The following is a 23,973-nucleotide window of genomic DNA, read 5'->3' as shown; positions in this document are numbered from 1 at the left end:
TTCAGACCCCCCTCCACTTAAAGGCCTGTCTTGGGGAAAGTTGACAGTTTAAGGATTTTAGTTCAAAGACACGGATACCCCTCTTCCTTGAAGTCTGGATCAAGAGGACAAATATGATTACCAAATTACATTACAGGCTATAGTTTTTAGGGTACACTGGGAATTCACTTTAATTTGAGGTCACAGCAGGGGGCTTTCTTTGGGTATGTAGCTCGCCTTCTATCCTAAAAATAGGAGCATTGCTTGGAGATTTGTGTGCTGAGCTCTCAGACACATTTAAATACCAAAATGAGATTCTTAAAATTCATTCAGATCTGCACCCTCAAAACCATCTCAAGTCATATTGCCATGCATGTAATACTTGAGCATATATATACGGTCTCTTTACTCTCTGCATTATTAAAGACTGTTCCCACATATGTAAATTAGCGGTCGCCACAAATCTATTGCGAGCAGGAGCACACAAATCCTAAAGCTGGCCCTGCAGCAATGGAAACTGCTCTCCTGAACATCCGTGAAGGCCTGCTCTCCAACCTTGACTCCAACACCCCGTGTGTCCTCATCTTGCTTGATCTCTCTTCTGCCTTTGACACAGTCAACCACGCCATCCTGCTCAACTGTCTCCGTGATAACCTGGTTATCACTGGACTGGCCTTGTCGTGGCTGACTTCTTTCCTCTCCGACTGACCCTCCCAGGTCCAACTTGGGTCCTTCCTCTCCGATATCTTTTTCTCTACCTGTGGTGTCCCCCAGGGATCTAATCTCTCTCCCTGGCTGTTCAACCAATACCTGGCACTCCTTGCCCACCTCATCGCCGCTCTCTGCCCTAATTTTCAGTGCTATGCGGATGATACCCAGCTCATTTTCAGGCTACCCTCGGCCTCCTTCTCTCTTTCCCTCATCTCTGACTGTCTGCTATCCAGGAGTGGTGTGCTGCCAATGACCTCTGCCTTAATGCCATTAAGACTGAGATTCTACTCATCAGCACACCCTCTCCCTCCTTCCCTGCAGCTCTGGCCGGCCTCTCTTGGCCCTATTCCTGCTCCCACCTGCAAGGCTAAAAACCTCGGGGTCATCTTCGACTCCACACATCTCTGATGTCTCTAAGAAGTCACACTACCATCTGCACCTCCTCAGAGGTATTCTTCCTCTCATCTCCTTCCCCCAGAAGCTCCCCATCTCCAGAGCCATGGTTCTCTCTAGGCTGGACTATTGCAACAGCCTCTATCTAAACCTGCCTCCCTCTACTCTCCGCCCCCTGCAACTTATCCAAAACAGGACTGAGAGACTTGTCCTTGGCTCAAGCCCAGGGATATTATCTCTCTAAGACTGAAATCTCTGTACTGGCTCCCAGTGGCTGCAAGGATTAAGTTCAAAACCCTCTGCATTATCCACAAGGCCTTCTGGGGCCTGGGGCCGCATTACCTTCAACTCTCTTCCTAAATACCTTCCTTCTCGGGCTATTCGCTCATCTGCTTCCAACTCACTCAGGGTCAGCCGCTTCTCCAAGCAACGAGTTGGTGGTCGATCTCTCTCATCGTCAGGGGCCTCCCTCTGGAACAGCCTTCCTGCCTCCCTGAAACTTGAGGAGAACCATCTCCGGTTCCGGAAACACCTCAAAACCTTCCTCTTTGCTTCTGCTTTCTCTGCCTCTGTCCCGTGCTGAAATTCCTGGCTGAATCTGCACTTGTTACCTGGCCACCCTTTCTGATCTTGGGGCAAAGTCACGCCTTTTGCACTCCTGCCCGGCCTCCCTGGCAACCCCCACACTTAGGGACTGGTTTTCTGTATCCCTACAGTCCCCCTACCAGCACGTGTCTGCTCTTACCTTGCACTTGCCACCATCAGGCCGCTTTTACCTATCGTATTTATTCTTCTATCCCATGTACTGCTCTTCCTCTCTACCTTCCCCCAGGCACTTTTCCCTTTCTCCCTACCCTTGCACTTGCGTGATCTGAATGACACCTGCCCTAGTAGGATCGTTGTCTGTCTTTCCACTGTTTTCCCTCCCTTGCCTCGTAGCGCCTTGAAACACTTGAGTATAGGCGCGTTATAAATGCCATATCATATCACATGTATCAATGGACCATAATCTCTTGCTTGGCACATAGCCTTGGCATGATGCTGGAGAGTATTGCGAGATCTTGCACCCCTTTGTAAATGGTAACGCACCTTTAGTTGGCAGGATTCGTTAGCCTTTCCGTGCTAGTTATGCTTTTGCAGATGGTGTAAAGTTTTGAAGCTGAGCAGGCATGATGGCCGGGGGTGAAGTGAACTTGGTTCCCGAGCGGGGCCCCCGCCAGGCACGTTTAGCAAGACCGTCTGCGAGCAGGATCGGCGCATCTCGGCGAGGTCTGCTTTCTCCCCCTCACCGGCTCTGCTGCGTTTGCCAGATTTCTGCCAGGAGTCGGGAGCTATTTCTGAAGCGGCGCGAGGAAGGGGGTGTGTTCAGGGTTTTGACTGTTTGCTGTTTGTGGGGATACGGCGCATTGCCATGGAAATCTAATGTGAGCACAAATTGCTTTTCTCTGCAGGGTAAAGCTTGCAAACGCCTGGTCCAGCGATGAGTAACCGACAGGGCCTGCGGGCTGGCAACCCTGGAGGAAAGTTATTTTTTTCTTTTATTAAATCAAATTTCTTTCTGTCTTGGCGAATTCTTATAATGCGAGTTAAGCAGCAGGTTATTGCTGTGTCGTAATTACTGCAAAACTAACTGGCTTTGAAGTGCGCGTAAAAACAATGTGGATTTCAGGAACTCGCTTGGGGGGGGGGGTTGGGCGGTGCACTGGTAGAACCCCTGCCCCCACCTCGCAAGTTGTTACCCTTCTATCTTGGAGAGGTGAGGGGTACCTACTGTATAGTAGATGTTGTGAATCTGCTGCTCCAATAAATCTGTATTGCGTATCGCATGTTGGCGTGCATGAGGGGCATTCTACTGCCATGTCCAAATAGATGGCCTTGCGTGCTGTGTGCTGGACCACACATTTCAGAAGCGAGTCCGGTGCACGTGTCTCTCTCCCATGTTCAACAGTATAGACTAGGAGAGGAAAGTAGAGCTACGTACTCGCGCTAGAATTGATGGGAACTGTGCCTGGCAGCTTGAACTTTGCGGACAGATGATGGCAATGACTCGCAAGGAAAATTACCATACTTGCATAATTAGTCATCTAAACCGTACCTCTAAAGAAATTCATTTTTCGATGGCAGAGACTTCAGTCCAAATGCACATACTTTTGTGTTAACTTGATATTTTGTTATTTTATTGATTTAGTTGTACGGGTGGGGTAGAAGTTGGACCTTGCACGCCCTTGGCTCTTGGCACAAATCCATAGGGAAGATCGCTTAAACCTCAGGGGGTGCCAAGGTAATGGGAGAGGGGACTTGGTAGTAAGTCCTTCCTGCCTCTCCATGGCAGCTGCTAGGGGGGCGGCCAGAGAGGCGGAGTGCAGGGCGGAATGGAGGATAGCACATGTGGAATGATGGAGGCCTGCCCAAAGTTTAGGGCAGGTGGAGCCATAGAAATGGGCAGGCTGCTGGGGATACGACTCTGTACCAGCGATTCCTGCCTGTTCCAGGATGCAGATTAGCTAGCACTCTTGCGCTAATTTAAGATCTTTCTACTTGGTGCAAAGGGTTTCACTAATGTGAGGACCAGTTGGTTGTCAGACTTCACTTTATACTCCGGCCCCTTAATATTTGTTGCAAAGATTTAACTGTTTAAGAGCTGTCTGGGTGTCAAGCCCAAGTAGCATCCAATCATTCTTGTGTCTCTCCCTTCCCAATAGAGTGAAGTGGCTCCTTGCTTTGATGGGGGGCAGGGGGGTGAAGTGGGGGAGAATGACTATCTGATGGAGTAGGCTTGGCTGAGCTTCTGTAAAAAGGCTGATCAAAGTAAGGGACTCTAGTCATTGTTAGCCTTGGGAATCATACAGTTGACATTGTGGCACTCGGCTGTATATGTTCAGCTTAAGCGTTGGCAGAGTGGATGCCTATGATGGTACCTGCAATTGCAGGAAGTAGAGGGGTACGTTGATTGGGCACAGAGTATGTAAAATGGGCCTAGTCAATTAGAGACCATTGGAACACCCGCAGAGGATTAGCAGGGATTTTGCGTCTGGTGTTGCATAGTCTCATGCTGTGGTTTCACTTGCTGTCCACATTTTCAAGTGGGATGTGTATGGTGGAGGATAGCCATTCTGCCTTTCACACACTTCCATGACTTTGGAACACTGGTGTTTTTTTTAGCTAATTAGGGACTCCGCGCTTTAAGACCACTGCAGTGGTGACTCGTGCAATATAAAAGCTGAATAACCTATGTAAAGAATGTGTGTGCTGTATTATGGGGTTGAGTAGCTTAAAAAGGCAATCGGGGAAGATCCTAAAATCCCCATCAGCCCTCCCCTGAAACGGCATGTTTTTTCGTTTTAGACTGCCATAGTACAGAAAGAGGTGCAGACAGCGGACTGGTTTTGAAATTCCATTCTTCCCAAAAGAGTTTAATCATGTGATAGAGGGGGCCTAGTTAATTCCAGTCTGGACTATGCTAATGCGCTGCATGCAGGGTTCCCCACATGTCAGCACAATGTTTCAGGGGGCGTAAAATGCAGTAGTCTAATAATTCTGAGGTCCAAGACATCTGAAATACGCCATTCTTTGCACTTTCTGCGGGTGAACCTTCTATGTTAATCTTTGAAGTGTCCCCAGACTACCTGCGTATCTGAGGAGTAGGATTGCCCGCTTTGTGCACCCAGGATCTCCACTCATTCAATTAACTATGGCTAGTTCCCACAGTTGAGTGTTCTGTCCCAGGCGGCATGACCTGTTATGCCCTGTCTCGCCTCCCCTGACGAAGATCTTACCATCAAATGTTTGTCTTGTTGGATTCAATTACCTTCCATAGCTCTTGTAAACAAATTGGACTCAATTGCCCTAATTCATGGATTATTTGCACCGAAAAAAACGGGATTCGTGCGCCATTCTGCCTGCAAATTCCTGTTTAACAAATGGGGATTTGCGGGCAGAATGGCGCACAAATCCCATTTTGTTCGGCGCAAATAATCCATGAATCAGTCAGAATGTTTTCCTCTGCACCTGGAACCAATTCTTTGCCATGTACAAATCCATCCTATCAAATGAAGCTGCAAATGTTTCTTTTGATGGTGATATAGAATAAAGAATTGTGATGGGTTTCAGTTAAAACAATGAAATGACTAGGAGGGCGTTTTAGTATGTTAACGTTCAATACCACAAAGCCCTAGTCAAGGGTAGCTTCGTGTTTTTGTTCCTCCTATGGAATGCCTCACTAGTGGCAACACGCCACTAGACGTGATCCCTCTACTGTGCTTCTTGACGTTCCCCTGAACACAAGGAGCCACGCTTGCTATAGGAGACAAGTACTACATTCCCCACCGACTATTTGTATGCTGCACTTTTTGTTGCCTTGACGGGTTTTATCTTTTTGAAGGGTTCTTAGAGAGAAGTCTGTGTCTGAGATGTACGTTAGCATAGACACTGTACTTGTGCTGCCCCAGATTTGTGTGTATAATGCAGATCAAATAGACTGCCTCGCATGCAGCACGTGAGCCGTCTCACGGAGCCTAAATGCTTGAGTAGCCTCCCCGGTCTTTGTTAGAGCCTCTCTATGTAGCACCTCTCACCCGGGATGGCATCGCCACTAGAAATGAGCAGGCCCACCTTGTCTGGGAAATAGAGCGGCACTTTGTTTTCCTGCTTGGCGTGAGCTCGCATCCAATATGTTAGTGACCTGCCTGTAAAGCTTATTGCAGGTCGCAGCACCCTGTCCCAAGGAGAGCCCCACGGTTTTAAATACTGTGCCCCCATTGCAAGGTTTGTGCTAGTTTTCAGATAATGGGGTATGCGTATGGAATTGGCAGGTGTTTGGATTTTATTTTTAGAGCACCTGGTTTTGGAGGTGGGGTTGTGAGCATGATGCCACGGGAGAAGGGTTTGTGGGGATGGAGCACTGGGTTTTCGGATTTGTCACTTACAGATCGTCACTTGACCACAGCCGATGCGAACACTTGAAGCTACCATGCATTTGACCACACAAGAGGACTGCCCTAAAGCTAGCCAGCGCATCTTGGACAGCCAATTACCCTCTGGTGCAAAGTTAGGCTTGAGCGCAATAAATGTCCACCCAAGGGACCCGGACTTGCCAGCTAGATCCAGGAAAGGGCGCTCCAGATGTGTACCCAAACAAAAATGATCTTAACCCGCCTGACTGGCTTCAAGAGATCATCATGGCGATGTGTACTTCCAGTTTATTAAAGCCTTAAACAAATAAGATATCACGTCAGACACTGAGGTCTGTAAATAATGGGCCTTGCTGAAAAGTCTGAGATTTAAAGCAGATGACGCATGTTTGTGATTTGTTTAGTTGTTATACCACACTAAAGCATCTTCATAGTGCTGAGGCGACAGATTGATGGGCTTCAGCAACTTGATTTTCTTTCAAGGAGACCAAATGAGAAATTGCTATAAGCCCATGCATTCAATGCTAAACCTCTTACATCATTTCCATTTCTACTTGAACCGCAGCCTAAAATCATTAACTTGACTTTTTAGTTGCTGAACTTCATGTGCTAACAACGTTCTAAACCTCAGGCTTTGCCGCAGGCAATAACTTCAGGGCATGTCTTTATACCACAATCGTGCCCTCTGCCACAGTCTAGAAATCTAAATTAACCCAATGTGCCTTTATCAATAGTGGAGGTAGCTTTTGGTTTTGGGGAGGGCTGGTAGAGGTTCCAAACTTCAAGATGGATTCTCAGGTTCCTGTAGGAATGCTATGTGCTAGCACATACATCGCTAGCTTTTAAACCAAGAGTACACTCCACACAGAACAGGAGCAACATTAGGCTTCCTAGATAATTTCCCTCGACGCTGTGTGCGAGGCAGTAATGCAGAGTTCAATGGATACTTTCACATCACATTACTGCATAAAAACACAAACCAGAGTAGATTCAGAGGTGAGATGAGCAGTACTCTATTTTTCTACAGTGTCATCACACTGCTTGCTATTCTATGCATAGCGTGTGAATCTACACATTCTCAAGCCCCAGAAGACCAATGTTAATTGCCAAGTAACAGTCTTTCTCACACTTGTGGATGTTTTAGAATCGCACGTGCCCATCCTACCGCTCTGCAGTGGGGTTGAGAAAGCTAACTCCTCTAATAGGCACTACTGCATTACAGCACCTTCGAAAACATTACTCTTAGGCCAGAATGGTTGAAAAATAATATAAAGGTGTCGGTACCCACATGAATGCCCCTGTCGAGCCCATTTTTAGTTGGAGGAAAACTATAATACTCCAGACAAACGAGATGGCGGAGTAGGCATAGTATGTGAATCTAAACGGGTACAAGAACCAGAAACACTTACTGAGGGATTTATGTTAGTCCTATGCACCAAATGTCTACCATTTGTTAATTTCTTACTCCGTGTCACTTATTGTGCTATGCATTAGTGCCACAGGTTACCAGACCACCCCTTGCACCTCCCTAAAGAACTGTGATGCCACTGACCTGTCACCACACCCCTTGGAGTGATAGGAAAGACTGTTACCATCTCCTCTTCATCCCCCTTCCCAACACACACACACACGCGCGCGCGCCAATGTTTTGAAGGAGGCATCCTGATGGGATTTCTGGGAACCTCTACTCTTGCACCGCCCTGCACCCATGAATCGACGGCAGAGATGTCCATCTGCGATGCTAAAGCTGTGCAGTGCTGAAGTTCTTGCCTCTAATAAAGTATTCATTTTTACAATATCTTCTGCTCTTGAATTTTTGAAACTGAACTCTTATACTAACCTCCTCCAGTCCTTTCAAAGCGAATCACATAAAGGAACCAGAGACTCGAAAGTAGCTGCTGGTAATCCTTTGTGACAAGCTAACCAGGCATTTCTAGGTTGTAAGTTCTCCCAGCAATTTCTGTCCTTGCACAGCCCTATAGGCCCTTCCGGCCGCCCTTAATTCCTGCTCCATTCCTACCTTTTTTTTGTGGATTCATTTGTATTGCAAACTGAAACGACACCCGTACTGCACTCTTCTCCCTCTTGCAACCCCGCACCCCATCCCAGTGGTGGAAGTGAGCGGGAGCGGTGCTCCTACTTTTTAAAAAAAATGTTTTACTGTTCCTATACTTTTTATTTTAAAAGGAAACCGTTCCTGAATGGTTTCGTTTTAAAATAAGTGTAGGAAGAAGTTGAAGTTGAAACTTGCACTTTCAATGCACTACACTGAACGTTCCCTTAAACGGCAAGTGTTTGGGGGTTTTGTATTGTGTGTGGGGAGGGGCGTGGTGATGGGGTTTGTGGGGAGCGTGTGCAGGCCAGCAGGGAACATAGTTCCACTACTTCCCTTCTTTCTCTTCCTTCGAACCTAGCACTTGCCTCTAAATCCTTCTATCGTGCTTCGGCCTGGCTATCGTTCAACTCATCCTTATGAAACCACCTGCTGGCCTTGACAAACCATCCAGCTATTGCCCTGTGTGTCACACCCCACTAAAGTCCTGCAACATTTGCTGTTCAATCTCATCACAGCTTAACAGTAGACCGAGACAAGTATTTTTTTTTTTTTTAATGCCCTTCTCCCCCCTTCCCCCTCCAGATTGCAGCTGTCAGGCCACACTCTGCACTCAACCTCGTCCCCAACTTACCTACTGGTCACCACTCAAAACCGACTAGCTCCTTCTCCTTGATCTGCTTTCAACACCATCCTTCCCTATCCCTTTAACCTTTGCTTTTCCTGGATGGCTTAACTGTCTGACTTCTCCATCCCATGGAATAGTGGCACTCCCTCTGCCCCATACCCTCTGAGGGGTTTCTCAAATGGTCAATCCTTTGTCACCCTCAACTTGATATTTCACCCCTCCTTCCTTGGCATACTAATCTTTGGATTCTACTATAAAGTAGTATTCTCCCGCCTCCCTCTACTTTTGCAACAATCTAGCCTCGCATCCACAGCTGCTTCTCCGCCAGCCATGACTGGTCGGCACTCTTCTGCCTTATGCTGAATTATTACAAAATTAAATGATTCCCCCTCAGTGGTTCCTATTCCCCATTCATTTCTTCTTCTATATTCTTTTTTCTAGATATAACCCTGCACCAAAGACTGGCAACTTAGGGTGGTGGTGTCATCTTTGAAGACAACCTGCAACTCCCACTCTTCCGTCCACTGCCACAACTACATGGCTTAACCTGCTCTTCCCCCGCTTCCCTGCCCCCCCCCTCACGCTCAACCCCATCTGCAGTGATTGGGCCAGCTGCCCGTGGTGGTGAAGAATGAGAACACTGTGCCCCAGAGACCTGACCTGAGCCATGTTTTAGCTTTTGGCTTCAGGTGAGGTGAGTGCTGGGCATCTGACCCATTTTGCTGTAAAATTGTGCTTTTTTTGTGTTCAATCTCATCAGGCGAGGGCAGGGGACTTTCTCCCTCTATACAGGTGTGCCAGGTCTAGGTGTTTTTGGATTTACTGTCTCAAATCTAGGTATTATTGCATTTACTACTGTTTCTATTCTAGGTGTTGCCTTTGTATTGATATTGAGGACCACTATCAACACGGAAGGAGCTTCTCTCACCCCACCGCCCCCGTCAAAGCGCCACACCAAATACTGTTCCTTTTAAAAAAGTTATTTGTATATGGTTAAATACAATCAACCTTTACAAAAATAAATACATTTCTAAAAAATAAGTTCTAAACGATAAAATCATAAATTTCATCAGGATTTTGTCAAAGCTCATCAAGGGGTTTAGGTGGACCGGTCCATTTTCTATGTCTTTATCATTGGGCGGGGCCGGGGGCACTTGATTCCTGTGGAAATATTTAATCTAAGTATGTTGTCACAGCCAGTTATTTTAATGTTTTGACCTTAATGTATATAATCCCACCAATCATCCACGCTTCGTGTCCTTGAAGTCGATATTAAATCCGCTAGATATTTCGTTCAAAGCTGTTAAAGTCCAGGGCAGACCAAGGTTAGATGTTTTAAAGTCTCTATTGAGGCTCCACATAATCTACAACTTTCGGTTCCTTCTGGAAGTTTAGAATCTGTTTTTGTAGGAAGTTCTCGATAGATAGGGCCAGGAAATTTAGTTAGATAACTTGGAATTATGTTTACGGCTCTTATGTCTCTGTTCAAATTAGCATGGAGCTTGTAACAAGATTTCTCTTGGTCTCTATCGAGTCACAATCACAGGTGTTGGGTTTCACCGCAGCCACGTTTGTTTTTAATGTTTCTTTCCCTATGTTTGCTCCAGTCATTATGGTTTCGCAATAGTGGAGCCACTGATTAAGCACTTCATCACTTTGCGTAGACAAGTTTCCAGCAAGCATGAAGAATTGAATAGGTGACTCTTTGGAAATACCATTTCGCTAGAGTGACAAGGTCTTCTATGCCACACCAGAGTAGATTGAAGATTAGCCCAGTTCGTATCTTATCAGGCCCATAGGTGTAAATCTCGGCAAAGATTTTACGTCAAAACATACTCCAAAATTGCCAATTATGTTCCATGGAAAACATAGAAGGGCTTCAGCGCCATATGTCTGAGTTGGAATTAGTTTGTTTGTAAAACTTTATGGTCGGAATCAATTAAAACTTTCCATACTTTTTGTGTATCATCACCCCTTGTACTGCAAAGTTTCTCATGAGATCTTAGTTCTTCTGTTCAAGATTTGTCACCGATGGTCAAATCTATGTTTATTCTTAAGTATTGCATGTTGAATTCTTGTCCAATGGGTGTGTTGCCTACATACCAGATGGATGATTTTTTCTTCCACTTGACTTTTGATCTTTCCAGAACCATGATTCCTGATTTTGGGAATTCTTTTCAGCTGGGTCTTTTGAGTGTATTCGTTGAGGGCAGTTAGCGTTCTTTGCATGCCAAAAGAAGTCTGATCTATTATCACAAGATCGTCTGCATATAACATCCAGCTTATGTTTTGGGCATTTATTTTTTGGGGAAAAGCTTTCACTGCATTTAATGCTACTTCGAGATCAGATATATAAATCTTGAATAATTCAGCAGCGAGTGGATAACCTTGTTTTAATCCTCGCAAGGGAGTTATGCTTCTGCTAAGTAACCCATCATTATTCAGTCTCATTTGATTTGAGGTGTTGTAGTATAGCGTTTTAATTGGTTTTAAGATATGTTGTTACCAGTTCCAATTACTCATTTCTGCCTGGACCAAAAAGGCAAAGCACTGCGAGTCCTCGGGCACCGGGAGCACCGTTGGTTCGGGCTCCTCGGCTGCCGGGCAGGGCGCAATGTCAGACGCCGTCAACCACGTGCCAACGCTCCGGCTCGGTGAAAAGGAAGCCTGAGAACCTGGTTAAGCTTCAGGAGAAGCCCCGGTCGATCCCGATGGAGAAAGCTAGGGGGGGGGCACGAGGCGCTGACCCTCTCCCCACGGTGAAGGTCTCGGACACGTCCAAGGTCCTGAAGGCCCTCATTCACCCGGCTAAGGCCGATTGAGGGAGTCATGTCGGCCCTGGCAAAACCTGCGGGGGTGACCCCAGTGGAGAAGACTTCCGGGCCTAGAGTTTCCCTTATTCCCCAGAGGGAATTGTCTTTCCAGCCTATCGAAAAGACCCCCCCAAGATGAGAAAGAGGGGGGCACGGTAGCCCTAACGGACTCAGATACCTCCTCCGAGAATGAGCTGTCTGGTGCCAAAGCGATCTGGACAAGAAGTTCGAGGAGGTCAAGACCTACAGGAAGGATCCCGACGAGGCAGACATAGAGTAATGGTGGAGCCGACGAGGAACTGCGGGCTGTGTAGGAAACTGAGGAAACCACGCCCCAGCAGACACTCCCGTCGCAACCGATGTCTACGCTGCAAGACAACTCTGGAGCAATCTGTATGGCTTTGCAGACCCTGTGTACAGAGAAGGACAAGGTTGCCCTTACCCCCAGCGGACGATCCATCAGTGTCTGTACCGTTGGAGCCCGCCGAACAAGCAGAGGCGAGTCCATCCTCCACCTCCCTTTCATCCTTCACCTCCATCCCCTCCGCCAAGGGACGAGACAGACGGGGACAGATGACTGATGACGGAATGGATCTCCCGTCACCTCCTGCCCTGGCGTCCCCTCCCGATGAAATTGGATCCTTTCACACCATGATCGCCAGGGCCTCAGAGCTCTTCCAGCTGTGCCCCGAGGAACCGAAGAAAGAGGGATTTCTTTACCAACGACAGGAAGCTAAGAGGAAAACCGTACTCAGTCCCGCTGTTGGACGACATATGGGAGGAAGGGCTGTCCCTTGTGAAGAAGTACCGGGTCTCGGACTCCGCTCCTATATGCCTCAGGATGCAACCGACCCTGGATTCAGTGTTCTCCGCGGCAGCCAAGAAGAAAGCGGCAGGGGCGACGGCGTCCTCTTCCACTTCCTCGCCGGACGGCGAGGGGAAGAAGCTAGATGCCATGGGACGTCTGGTCCTCTCGTCGGCAGCGAGGTCCATCAAGGCGGCCAACGCCCTTGCAATCGTGGCCCACTATGATGGGGAGCTGTGGTTCAAGATCGCTCCTATCCTGGACTTCCTCCCGGACGACAAGGGGGCGGAGGCCCTGGAAATCCTTTAAGAGGGGGAGGTGGCTTCGGATCACAGTAGCTACGGACATCGCCGATACCGGATTTCGTCAGATGGGCAACATCGTTTGCCAGCGCGGTTGGCTCGGGGCCACCGACTTCCGTCAGAACGTACAGACCAGGGTACTGGACATGCCCTTCGATGGAAACAACCTGTTCGGCAAAGCAGTGGACGAGTCAATGCAGGCCATCAAGGCGGACGAGACGGCCCCGTGCCTTTGGCACTCCATCAGCGACAGCCGTCCTTTTGGACCTCCGGAGGCAAATCTCAAGGTGCCGCCAAAGGATTCTGCGGCAGTTCCTCGTACCCCAAGCGGGCAGTTCCTCGTCGCAGGAAGCTTAGAGGCCGCAGCAAGGCCGGTGGATACCGTCGTCATCGCCAAGGAGCCCAGGGTGGCAAGGCCTAGGCGAAACAGGACAGAACCGGCCGTGAAGTCGGGCCCGCACCTGAGCACCCTGGTGGGAGGCCGGCTCGTGAACTTCATCGGCATGTGGGAGTCCATCTCCACCGACAGTTGGGTGCTGGATGCCCTGGCCCACGGGCACACTCTGGAGTTCCAAAGGAAGTGCCCCCGTTTCCTACCTGTGACCAGGAAAGAAAACCACGTTCCACGGCTGCTTCTGGGGGTACGAGCCATGCTGAGAAAGTGCACGATAGAACTCTTCCCATAGAAGCTCCGGAGTATACTCTCAGTACTTCCTCTTCCGAAAGAAGACCAGCGGCTGGCGGCCCATCCTAGACCTTCACCGCCTCAACAAGTACATCAAATCCCAGAAGTTCCTGATGATTACCTTTCAGCACCTGCTGGGACAGCTGGAGGAAGGCCACTTCCCATCGTCGCTGGACTTGGAGGATGCCTACTTCCACTGCCCCATACACAAAGGAAATCAAACGTTTCTATGTTTCGTGGTCCAAGGGCGGCGCTACCAGTTCAAGGCCCTGCCCTTCGGGTTGAAGTCGGCGCCACGGGTCTTTAACAAGTACCTGGCTCTGGTGGCAGCATGGCTGTGCCTGCAGCGTTCCACGTATACCCCTACCTGGACGATTGGCTGATCCGAGCAAAGTCCAGAGAACTCGCCATCGACCACAGTGAAGACCGTCCGCCTGCTCACGGAACTGGGATTCTCGATCAACGTTGTGAAGTCCCACTTGATAGTCACAGGACGCCCTGTACCTGGGAGCCAGACTTGACACGGTGGTGCGGTTGGCCTCGCCGTCGGAGGAAAGGACAAAGGCCATCCTGGGCAAAGTACAATGGCTGTTGACCATGGAAGTGGCCAGGGTGAGGTCCATCAAGTCCCTGCTCGGCATGATGTCATCGTGCTTCTACCTCGTGTGTCTGCAGGTCGCGGATGCGGCCCCTGCAGGAGTTCCTCAATTGCCCATTGGATGCAAGTGGCAAAAAGCTTCGAAGACCAGAGCTCCCTCAAGACTTTCCATCAAGCGATCCAGTGGTGGGGCACCCGCACGCATCTATCAGCCGTCATGGACTTCCAGACCTCGGCGCACCAGGAAACTGTGATGACGGACGCCTCCCTGGAGGGATGGGGAGCGCACACCGGAGATCTCCATGCAAGAGGCCTTTGGCTCCCAGAGGAGAGATCCCTGCACATCAACATCCTGGAGTTCCGGGCGGTGTTCTGGGCCCCCAGGTCTTTCCTTCCGTCCATCCAGGGCAAAGTGGTACGGTTCTTCACTGACAAAACCACCACGATGTTCTACATCCGGAAACGGGGAGGCACCAGATGCCTGGCCCTATCCAAGGAAACACACCATCTGTGGCACTGTGTCGTCGCCCAGGGGATGTTCCTGATACCTTTTCATCTGGCAGGAGTAAAGAACACTGTTGCAGACTCGCTCTTGCCACGAGTGGGAGCTTTGGCAGGTTCAAGTGGATCTCCTATTCTGATGGTGGGGCAATCCCCAGATCGATCTGTTCGCGACAGCGACAAACACCAAGTACCGGAGGTTCGCCGGCAGGTTTCCCCAACCGGGGAGCATGGGCGATGCATTCTCTTTCCCCTGGGACGGCCTGTTCATGTATGCATTCCCACCGTTGCTTCTGCGACTCATCAGTCCACTCAGACGGTCCTGGTGCAGAATGATCCTCGTCACACTGGCATTGCCGAGGCAGATATGGTTGCCGGACCTTCTGGACATGTCAGCGTCCCCCCAGTCAAACTGCCAACGGACACGGATCTTCTCACCAGGGAAGGAGGCGCCATCCTACATCACAAGCGGGGATTGCTGAACCTGCAGCCTGGCTCCTGCAGCACTAGAGTTAGGAGGCTACGATATCCCAGCGGACTGCAAAGAGGTGCTTGCAAAGGCCAGAGCATCCTCGACTAAGTGCTATGGACATATGTGGAAGAGGTTCTGTGTCTGGTGCCGTGCACAGAAGATCAACCCTCTACGGAATACGGCCCCTCAAGTGCTGCTGTACTTGCTGTCGCTGGCCAAGGCGGGGCTGGCACATGCATCCATCAAAATACATCTGGCGGCTATCTCTCGCTACACCAGAACTCCGGAGCGATCGTTGCTGCGGTCTCATCGCCTGGTGAAGGAGTTCATGAAAGGACTGTTCTGCTCGTTCCCGCCGGTGAAGGCTCCTGCCCCGGCGTGGGAGCTCAATGTGGTGCTGACCAGGCTCATGGATCCGCCATTCGAGCCCTTGCATTCGGCACTGATGAAGTTCCTGTTGTGGAAGATGGCGTTTCTTGTGGCCATCACCTCTGCATGACGAGTGTGAGAGATCCAGGCCCTCTCCTGTAAGCCTCCATATCTGACATTCCAAGAGATGAGGTTAGTGCTGAGGACGCAAGGCTCCTTCATGCCCAAGGTGCCGTCGGACTTCCATCTCAACAAGCCCTTGGTGTTACCTGTTTTCTTCCCGTCGCCTTTGTCACCGGCTGAGAGGACTTTGCACTTGCTGGATGTGGCTGGAGCGCTGAAGTTCTATGTGGATCGCACAAAGAGTTTTCGGAGGACATCACAACTGTTTGTGAACTTTGGACCTGTGAACCAAGGGGGAAGGCCCTCTCGAAGGCTTCCATTTCCAGGTGGCTCTCCGGCTGCATCATGCACTGTCACCAGTTGGCTAACCGACAGTTGCCTGGACGTCCGAGAGCCCATTCAACCAGAGCGATCGCTACTACTACGGCGCTCCTGTCTGGTTTGCCCCTGCTGGACATCTAGAGGGCTGCTACGTGGAGGTTGATGCACACCTTCACGAGATTCTACTGCGTCGACCGGGATTCCAGGGAGAAGTCCAGAGCCGGCCAGGCAGTGCTGCGCAACCTGTTCGCTTGAAGGTGAGCCTGGTGAGGAGGTAAGAGATGCTTGATGTTCAGTTGTTGAAATGCTTAATGTTGAGCCTTGCCACCACCCGTGGTTGTGCATGTGTGTACTGCTATTTATTCTTATATTCATGAGCATGTGAATCCATGCCAGACCCCATGCTGGAGAAGGAACAAGTTACTTACCTGTAACTGTTGTTCTCCAGCATGGGTCTGGCATGGATTCACGTGCGAACACTCCCTCCAACCTCTCTGCGGCTCTTCTCTTGGTCCTGCTGCAACTTTACATGCTACCAAATTTGAAGATGGCTGCCAGAGGAGGGGCTTAGGTAGAGGGCAGTCATTGGGTGGGGGCAGTATGACCCAAAGACCAGTGATTGGTTACTAGTAGAAAGACAGTTTCAGAAACTATACTGATTTTTTTCTTTACCGGGGATTCCCAGCCTGACTGGGAATATACATGAGCATGTGAATCCATGCCAGACCCATGCTGGAGAACAGTTACAGGTAAGTAACTTGTTCCTTCTCCCAGGGTGTAGGTATGTCTTTGTATCCTCCTTTCCAACATTTATCGTTGTTCTTTCTCATTAGTAATGTTCAACTTCTTCAGCTTCAATGTTACTTTCTCATCAATTCTACTACGTGTTTCGTCTAATCCCCTTCCGGCCTCCTGGGACTCCCGTTCTCCCTGTTACCTTGGATGGGTTGAGGAAACGTCTCCAGGGCTTCTTTTTGCTCAGATTCCTCTTTTCTTCACATCCAAAGAGGGTGAATTGACATTAATACGCATTGGATAGTTTAGAATGGGCAAGTGCTATGCGTTAAAGTGGTACACCCTACAACATATGACATAAATTATTGTACGTGCCTGACGGTCGTTTCAATAATGCATGGCTGAAATATACTGTTGGGTACAGTCATGCGAAAGTAGGACTGAAATTTACATTGGGTGATTCTATATGTTCATTGGCTTGGAGCAGGCCAATTACCAGAAAGCTTATAATACCCAGACACCCATCTGGTGATTGTGGGGAAATGGGTTTTAACAAAACAGGAAGTTGCTTGGAATTGAAGTGGTGTGCCTGGATCTTCTGAAACTATTTTTTTCTCAAATGAAATTCTCAAACTAATCAAGGATGCAGGTTTTGCATCTGTGTTATAATTCATGGGAAACGCAATTGCCTACCAACCAGCTTGTGGTTTCTGGTTTGAAAGGCAAGACATATTGGTCAATTCATTGCACCCTTCCACGGAGATCCTGCAGCATTCCTTCGGGCTCTACAGCATGGTAACCTGTGCAAAGCACTCCCCCTGTGCTCTGCCCACACTAGTGCCAAAGTTGTGGGCTTGTGCATGAACATTCGTTGGAATGTAGCCACAATGTCTCATTTTCTGCAACTTTTAGCAGTATTTAAGTGTTTTCTTGTCTGGTACCGTATTCCGTGACTTTGCACCTGCAAACCAGGTCTCTGTTAGGCTTTAGGCCACATGTGGGTTTTCCTTTAGTTTTTGGTATGGAGCGTGGCGGGCTTCTTTATGTTCTGCTGCTTTGCTGCAATTACTCTACATTCTTTGTCGTTGTGTCCGCTTATGGAAGTTGTTCGACTACCTTGTTCTCTTGTTTTTGTGTTTTCCACATTCATGCCCTGCGTGGGTAATTGGGCATGAATTAGACGTTGGTTCAGAACAGCAACGTTTTTTGCATTTCTTTAAAGGGACCGAGGATAATGGCAGCCAATTTTACGCAGGCCTTCGGCGCTGGCTGCATAATTGGCCCCCGCGGCACCCTTACATCCATCCTGCCGGAGATTGCAGACTTCTTTGACCCCTTCAGGAAAACCTTTCTGTGGTTTTTGTGTTGAAGCCAATCAAAGGGCTTTTTGAGTGTTGGGGAACCTGTTATTAGGCTGCGCTGGTGGCGTCGCTTTCTACTACGCTGGCTTCTTGGAAAACGTTTTGTTTTGCTGGTTCCCTCCATGGGTGATCCACACTTTGGAAAGTCGCCTTGCACTTTCTAAACGAGGAGCAATACTTCTTAACAAAAAGTTCAAATTTCTAGAAGTAATTGAATCACTTAAAATGTTGGCTAATTGTGTAAGTGTAAATCTAGGCATGGTATGTTATTCAGGACTAAAAAACAATGTAAACTGATAAATTAAACTCACTTGCTTTCGATCAGCTCTATGCCGGTTACTGAACTAGACAGTCATGTCCATACTAGTCGCCCATGTAGCCAGGCTTTCTTATTTAGTAACATTTTGCTTGTGAATCAGTTTAGGCTTGCATGGTCTGCATATTCGGCAATGCCGTGGTTGGTTTGGAGCAGAGGTGAACATTTCAACTAGCCAGGCATAAAGCCACTTACCCCTTGCATTGTCCAGGTGCACATAGTTCACGGTGTGTTTACTGTCCGAGTCAATTAACACTTGGCAATAGCTAATGATGAGTTTGAAGCCTGGCCTGGAATATTACCAGTTATTTATTTTCCAGACACCATGTGTGTAGAGTTACTGAACGCTTTCCCGAGATTCAATGTTCCGAGATGACGTCATGATACGACACCATAGCTGAATCAAAATGAGAGCAGTGTGATGGGGTCATGTCCTAACACCCACAGAATTACTGGTTCGCATTTTTGCCCCAGTCCACGGCCATAGATTCAACCTATCGAGAGAAGTCAGTCTACGTTTTACCCGCAATTTAATACAACATTCCCCTGGCTCAATAGACTCTAGGAATGTAAATGCTAGGTGGCATATGCTATGGGGGCCGATCAACTCAAGTAGCACGAGAAGCGCATCGAAGTGAAATTGGATGAGAAGGACAGCCAATATAAGGAATCCATCCCTGAGGTGTATATTAATATCTGCCCCGCATCTCTGTAGAGCGTGCTGTAAGCAATGTGGTCCGGCTAGCACAAGGGACTACTAAGGCCACACTGACGGAAGCAAAAGATCCTAGAATTCAGTTGGCAGCCAAGGCAAGCGCTGAAGAGAAAGAAAATCAACTTTCACTATTGCGTGCAAAAGGCATAGCCACTGTTAGGCAGAATCCTGTGCAGTTCCCTTGGTGAAAACTGCAAAAATATTAAGACTACAGGAGTAAGCAGTAAACCCAATTGGTAGCAGTCTGTACCACCCAGATTTACCTGGTAGCTGTGGCTGAGCAGTCAGACGTCTCTCAAGAAGAGTAGGGCAGTATATGGAGTATACACAATAGGGCTAAAAACACAGTAGAGCAAACAAACACTGACCAGAGCTTTGTATCAAAAGTATGTGATTATTTATTTAAAACACACTTTAGGCAATACACTAGCGCTCTACCTGACTGTGTTTTAACTTGCTTTTGATTTAAAGTATAAACACCTCCCTTGATAACTATTAGACAAATCAGAGTTAAAACACCACTATTTGTTAAAACAGATGTGAGCGCGTAACCTAGATGGCACTCCAATAGTTAAGTTAAAGGGAGAGAAAAAGGCAGGGCATACAAATAAAACAGTTCCCAACACTTTTAGACGTTCAAAGCAAGGAAGTAAAGGCAGTATACACTGTAGAGCCAAAGTTCATAGACCAGGCCCACTTTAAATGGAGCAAAGCGAAATGTGCCCAAGATCACACAGTTTAAAATGCACTAAAAGTCTTTGCAGAATGTTCAAAAGAGGTTGGGGTGCTTCAAGAAGTAAAGTTAGAAGGTCTGGGGCCAACCCAGTTGAAAAGCCAAGGATTTAAGGGTCACCTTTAGCAATCCATGGAAAGGGAGGCCAGGCAGAACACAGTACCTTAAAGAGAGCGGAAGCTCCAGCGGTGGAAGTTGTTCCTGGCAGTGGTTGCAGTTCGTTGTTCGATCAGGGGAAGAGAGGATCTCGTTGAGAAAACTTGGGGTTGATGCACTGCACAGGGATGAAACCAGCCGCGGAGTTCATCGGTTAAAAGGTGCATTCCTGTTATTCGCGGTCAAAGTGGTGAAGCTTGGCTATCCGGCCGCCGGGGGTGCTTGGCCGAATCGCCCGTGCCAAGAACCGTCTTTGGAAGGTGAAAGGGGCGAACTGGTTGATCCCACCAGCTCAAAGGAAAGACTCGTCCAGCAGAAGATCTTCTCTTGTCGTTGGGAAAGTGGTGAGTTTGTTGCAGCAGGGCTTCACCGGTGGTGCAGATGGCTTAGCTTCTTCCCTCTTCGGATTCTTAGGTCCTGTGGCGACTTCTGAAGTTCCAGTCCCAAAGGCCCTGCTTTTATGCTGAAAAACCCCCATTCAACAGCCTAGCTGTCACTCACACATGCTAAGTGGTGAGCCTGGCGGCTCACCACTGGGCCAATCAGAATAGAGTGTGACTAGAAAAGAGTTCTGGCAAAAAGACCCAACTGTTGATTTAATATTAAATAAATAAACTGGCGGTATCTTTAACATTGCACCAAAAAGTGGTGCGTTTAAAATCAATGGGAAAATCCCCTAGGAAATATTTTGGTGGAATATTTTGTGTGTTAACCACTGCCACCAGCCAGAAACTCGACAAGGGGGGACTGGACAGTGCCCCCTTGAAAACAGACCCAGTGGCAACCTAATTAACACCTTCAAGTACTTCCACAATATGATGGTTTGTACTGGTTCTGTTCACAATTTTGGACTAGTAAAGTCAATGGTGACTTTACATGCCCTGGGAGACAGTAGTCAGTCCCAGGGTATGGAGTCTGTTTGGGGGTCACTATGATACCCCTGTGTTACTGCACTGAGGATGCTGTGTAACACACATAAAAACCAGATGATACCTATGGAGTAAAAGACCCCATAGACCATAAGCACACAAAAAGTCAGACATACCTCAAATCATGCCTAAGAGTGGGAGGAAAAGAGTCTCACTCTTAGCAGGAGAAAAAAACAAACCCCAAAAATCCAGCAAAGCTGCTGGGGGACTCACTAAGTTTGGGAAATTAGCCTTATAAGAGAATTCTCCCTAACAGCCAGGGAACTAGGTTAACATTTTGAGGGGTGGAGGGGGCACTAACACTTCAACTGTTGAGAGAAGCGCTCACTTCAGAGGTTGTGGGGGAGGGAAAAACTTACTTGTGTGGGGGCATTTAACTTTTTTATAAATTCTAATGATGCTATTCTGGTGCAGCTTCCATGTTAATCTCCTCTTCAAGTCTGAAACCAGACACTGGTTGTGAGAAAACGGTCCCCTGGACCACTCCCCGTTCCCCCCCCCCACACCTTTACAATTCCTTCCCTGACATGCAAGCACTAACACCCCATCATGATCCTCATGATTTCAATTGCCTAAAAATGTGTGCATACAAATGCAGTTGCTAACAAATGCTTTACATGAAAAATTGCCAGGCCATTAATTGTGTAGCCACATCTGTATCCTGTCCTGTCAAGGATTGGTAGGTCATCCAGGTCAAGTCAGCATAACCCAACATTTTAGGGGGGTAGAGGGATGGCTAAAGCCCAATCTGCCCAATTGGTCTTTGCGCCAGTGGACAAGGCCAAGGTCAGCACTGAGTCACATGGTGCAAAAGCATCAGATGCTGGAACACCAAAACAACAAATGCACACCAAAGTAGATCAGTGACATGCGAGTGTGGGTAACCCTGAACATTTCACCGAAGACAGGGTTCCAAAAATAGCACTTGAAACATACCATTTCAAAACAATATTCTCAGCAGATGGAACAAAGCACATTCGAAAGACTCCGTTCTTTGATTCCTTTGCCACAGTTCACGAAGAATCGGTGATTAAATCGAACATTGCGATACTGTTTTTTTCATTAAACGTTTTTGTCTTTTATGAATGCAAATCCGAAGTAACATTCAGAATGTTAACAAAGATCATGTACAAAATAAAACCTACAATTTGAAATATAACCTTAACAATGGTATTCATGATAGAATATAAATGCAACGGTGTATAACATAGGAAATGAATTACATGGCAGCATCCCATTTACTCCACATGTATTTGGGGACATCCTCGTGATCTATATATTCTTCTTGCACTTCGAAATGTTAGGGAGATCTCCTGCTTACCCCTTCATTGCTATATCCCATTTTGACAATGCTGTTGAACAGTTTTTCTATCCCCCCACCCATATACCCAATAGTGGCATCTTGGTATCATGACCCATATCTGTGCCACCGTATAGCTCTTGAGAAAATTTGTAAAATAAGGCACACTTGGCAGTGCTGCCTGGAACCGCAATATCACCCACACAGCCCACCTACTCAGACCTTCCCAGGCTAGAAGGACTTCCAAGGGTGGCCTCTCTTGCCCAAATGTATTCCCCTCTCTTGAGTTTTCAGTCCGGAGTCAGATTTCCGTTATAAAGTCCCATGAACCTCAGCATGCGGTCAGCCGGAAGCTGCCCTGTCAATTCTTGTGGGTAGTGTTTCGCTAATGTAATGTGAATCTTCAGAGGTGGTTCAGCTTCCTTTTGTACACAAGATCGTTTATGTATCCCCAATGATGCATTAACATGACAATGTAAATGAAGTAATTATCTTTCTGTTTATTGCAGTAACATTGCAGAGGCCCTGATTAGCAAGGGACTGGCTACAGTCATTCGCTACAGACAGGATGATGATCAGCGGTCTTCACATTACGATGAATTGCTTGCTGCTGAAGCGCGGTAAGTTAACCATTTTGGGTGACTCCTGCATATTTGCTTGTCCAGCAGCTCCTCGATCAGACTAGTGTTCTGAATTGTTTTTTGTATCGGAGCCCTTTCTTGTGTGCGGCCTCACTACACATACGGTCTTGAGTAAAATCCCAGGTCACCCTGTAAATGCTGGGGCTTCTTGGGGGATGTGCTATCTCCGATACCTCCGTCATCGCCGACACTTGCGATGGCATAATGTTTTGTTTTCCATATTAGTAGCCAGCACTGCTTTGTGTTTGGTAGTTGGTTTAGATGAGTGCCTAATAATCACTTTGCCTGGCAACCTCAAAGGAATGTCTGCTTGAGACTTCAAATTATTGGTCCGTCAATTGGCCTACTAAGTTTAAATAATGAGCAACCCTGTCCCTACCATTAGTAGGACTAGTGAAGGTGAAGAATGTGGTTGTTTGGTGTTGCATTTTGCTTAGAACCTTTAACTGAAATCCAGATTTAAATCCAACATTGGCTTAAAGAGTGCTAATACTTCTACTAAAATTCTGGAGAGGGGATTTGACCCCGTTACTACATTGAGCTATCAGCATCAGATATATCGTTTCTTGCATTGAGTCATATACCCATTGAGGGTAGCAGTTGTGCTTTTCAACACATTATTCCTGATCAATTTTGCATTGGAATCACGCCTTGAGAACGACCTGAACAGGTCGAAACACGTGTCGAACACGTGTCGGCTGCTTAATGAACAATAAATTGGATTTTGAGCCTATTTCTGTATTAAGCTTAATGGACTCCACAATTGGAATTTTGGGATCTGCGCACTGATCACCTTCCTTTTTTAAGCCTATGTTTACCTGTACTGGTGTTTACTAGGGGACATCAGTGGAAGATTATCAGAGCAGCAGGCCATCAAACTTGCTGTAATTTTGGTATTAACCAGCGCACTGGCTGCTTACGATCCCCAGTCTGTCTTATCTCTTAAATCCAACATTGGCTGCCCGTGCCATGCAGGCAGAGATTTCACGTTGTAGTTATAAAATGGGGTCCTGCGACTCCCCACTGTCTAACTGCACGGAAATGGCTGAAAACTCCTTTTCGAAGAACATCTCATCGACTGATATTCTGCCGATTTTTGTTTATCCTCCTCGACATAGACCGGGCCTGCATTTCTCTCCCAGGTTTGCAAACCTAATCTACCTGATGCTTATAGAAACTCTGATTTTGAAATGTCTGTCTGATTTGCATTTCCTTCTTAAAAGTATGGTCTACTTTCCTTTTTATTTGGTTATTCTGAAGTGAATGGCTACAAGCCTAGTCAAGGAGAAGCCTACTCTGCGAGCTGGTCTTGCAGCTTCCAGGCCTCATCTACGGGGGGCGGGGGAGGTGCAACATGTTCTTGATATTCATCCGTGCAAATGGCTGTTGGCCAGTCCTCATTGTAGCAACACCATTTTTCCTTT

At 47.7% G+C, this 23,973-nt stretch overlaps 1 protein-coding gene across 1 annotated transcript in view; it reads left to right on the top strand.

Moving 5' to 3' along the window:
* The window catches only part of SND1 (staphylococcal nuclease and tudor domain containing 1), a 2,477,133-nt gene that overhangs the window by 901,534 nt on the left and 1,551,626 nt on the right, over positions 1-23,973 (top strand). Inside the window, exon 13 of the mRNA XM_069629563.1 lies at positions 22,418-22,528. Within this exon, the coding sequence (XP_069485664.1) occupies positions 22,418-22,528 (111 nt within the window). The remainder of the gene's footprint in view (positions 1-22,417; positions 22,529-23,973) is intronic.

Source organism: Ambystoma mexicanum, chromosome 12 (genome assembly GCF_040938575.1).
Source record: "Ambystoma mexicanum isolate Mex_15411 chromosome 12, UKY_AmexF1_1, whole genome shotgun sequence".
Classification (NCBI taxonomy): domain Eukaryota; kingdom Metazoa; phylum Chordata; class Amphibia; order Caudata; family Ambystomatidae; genus Ambystoma; species Ambystoma mexicanum.
This window is presented reverse-complemented; position numbering and strand designations above follow the sequence as displayed.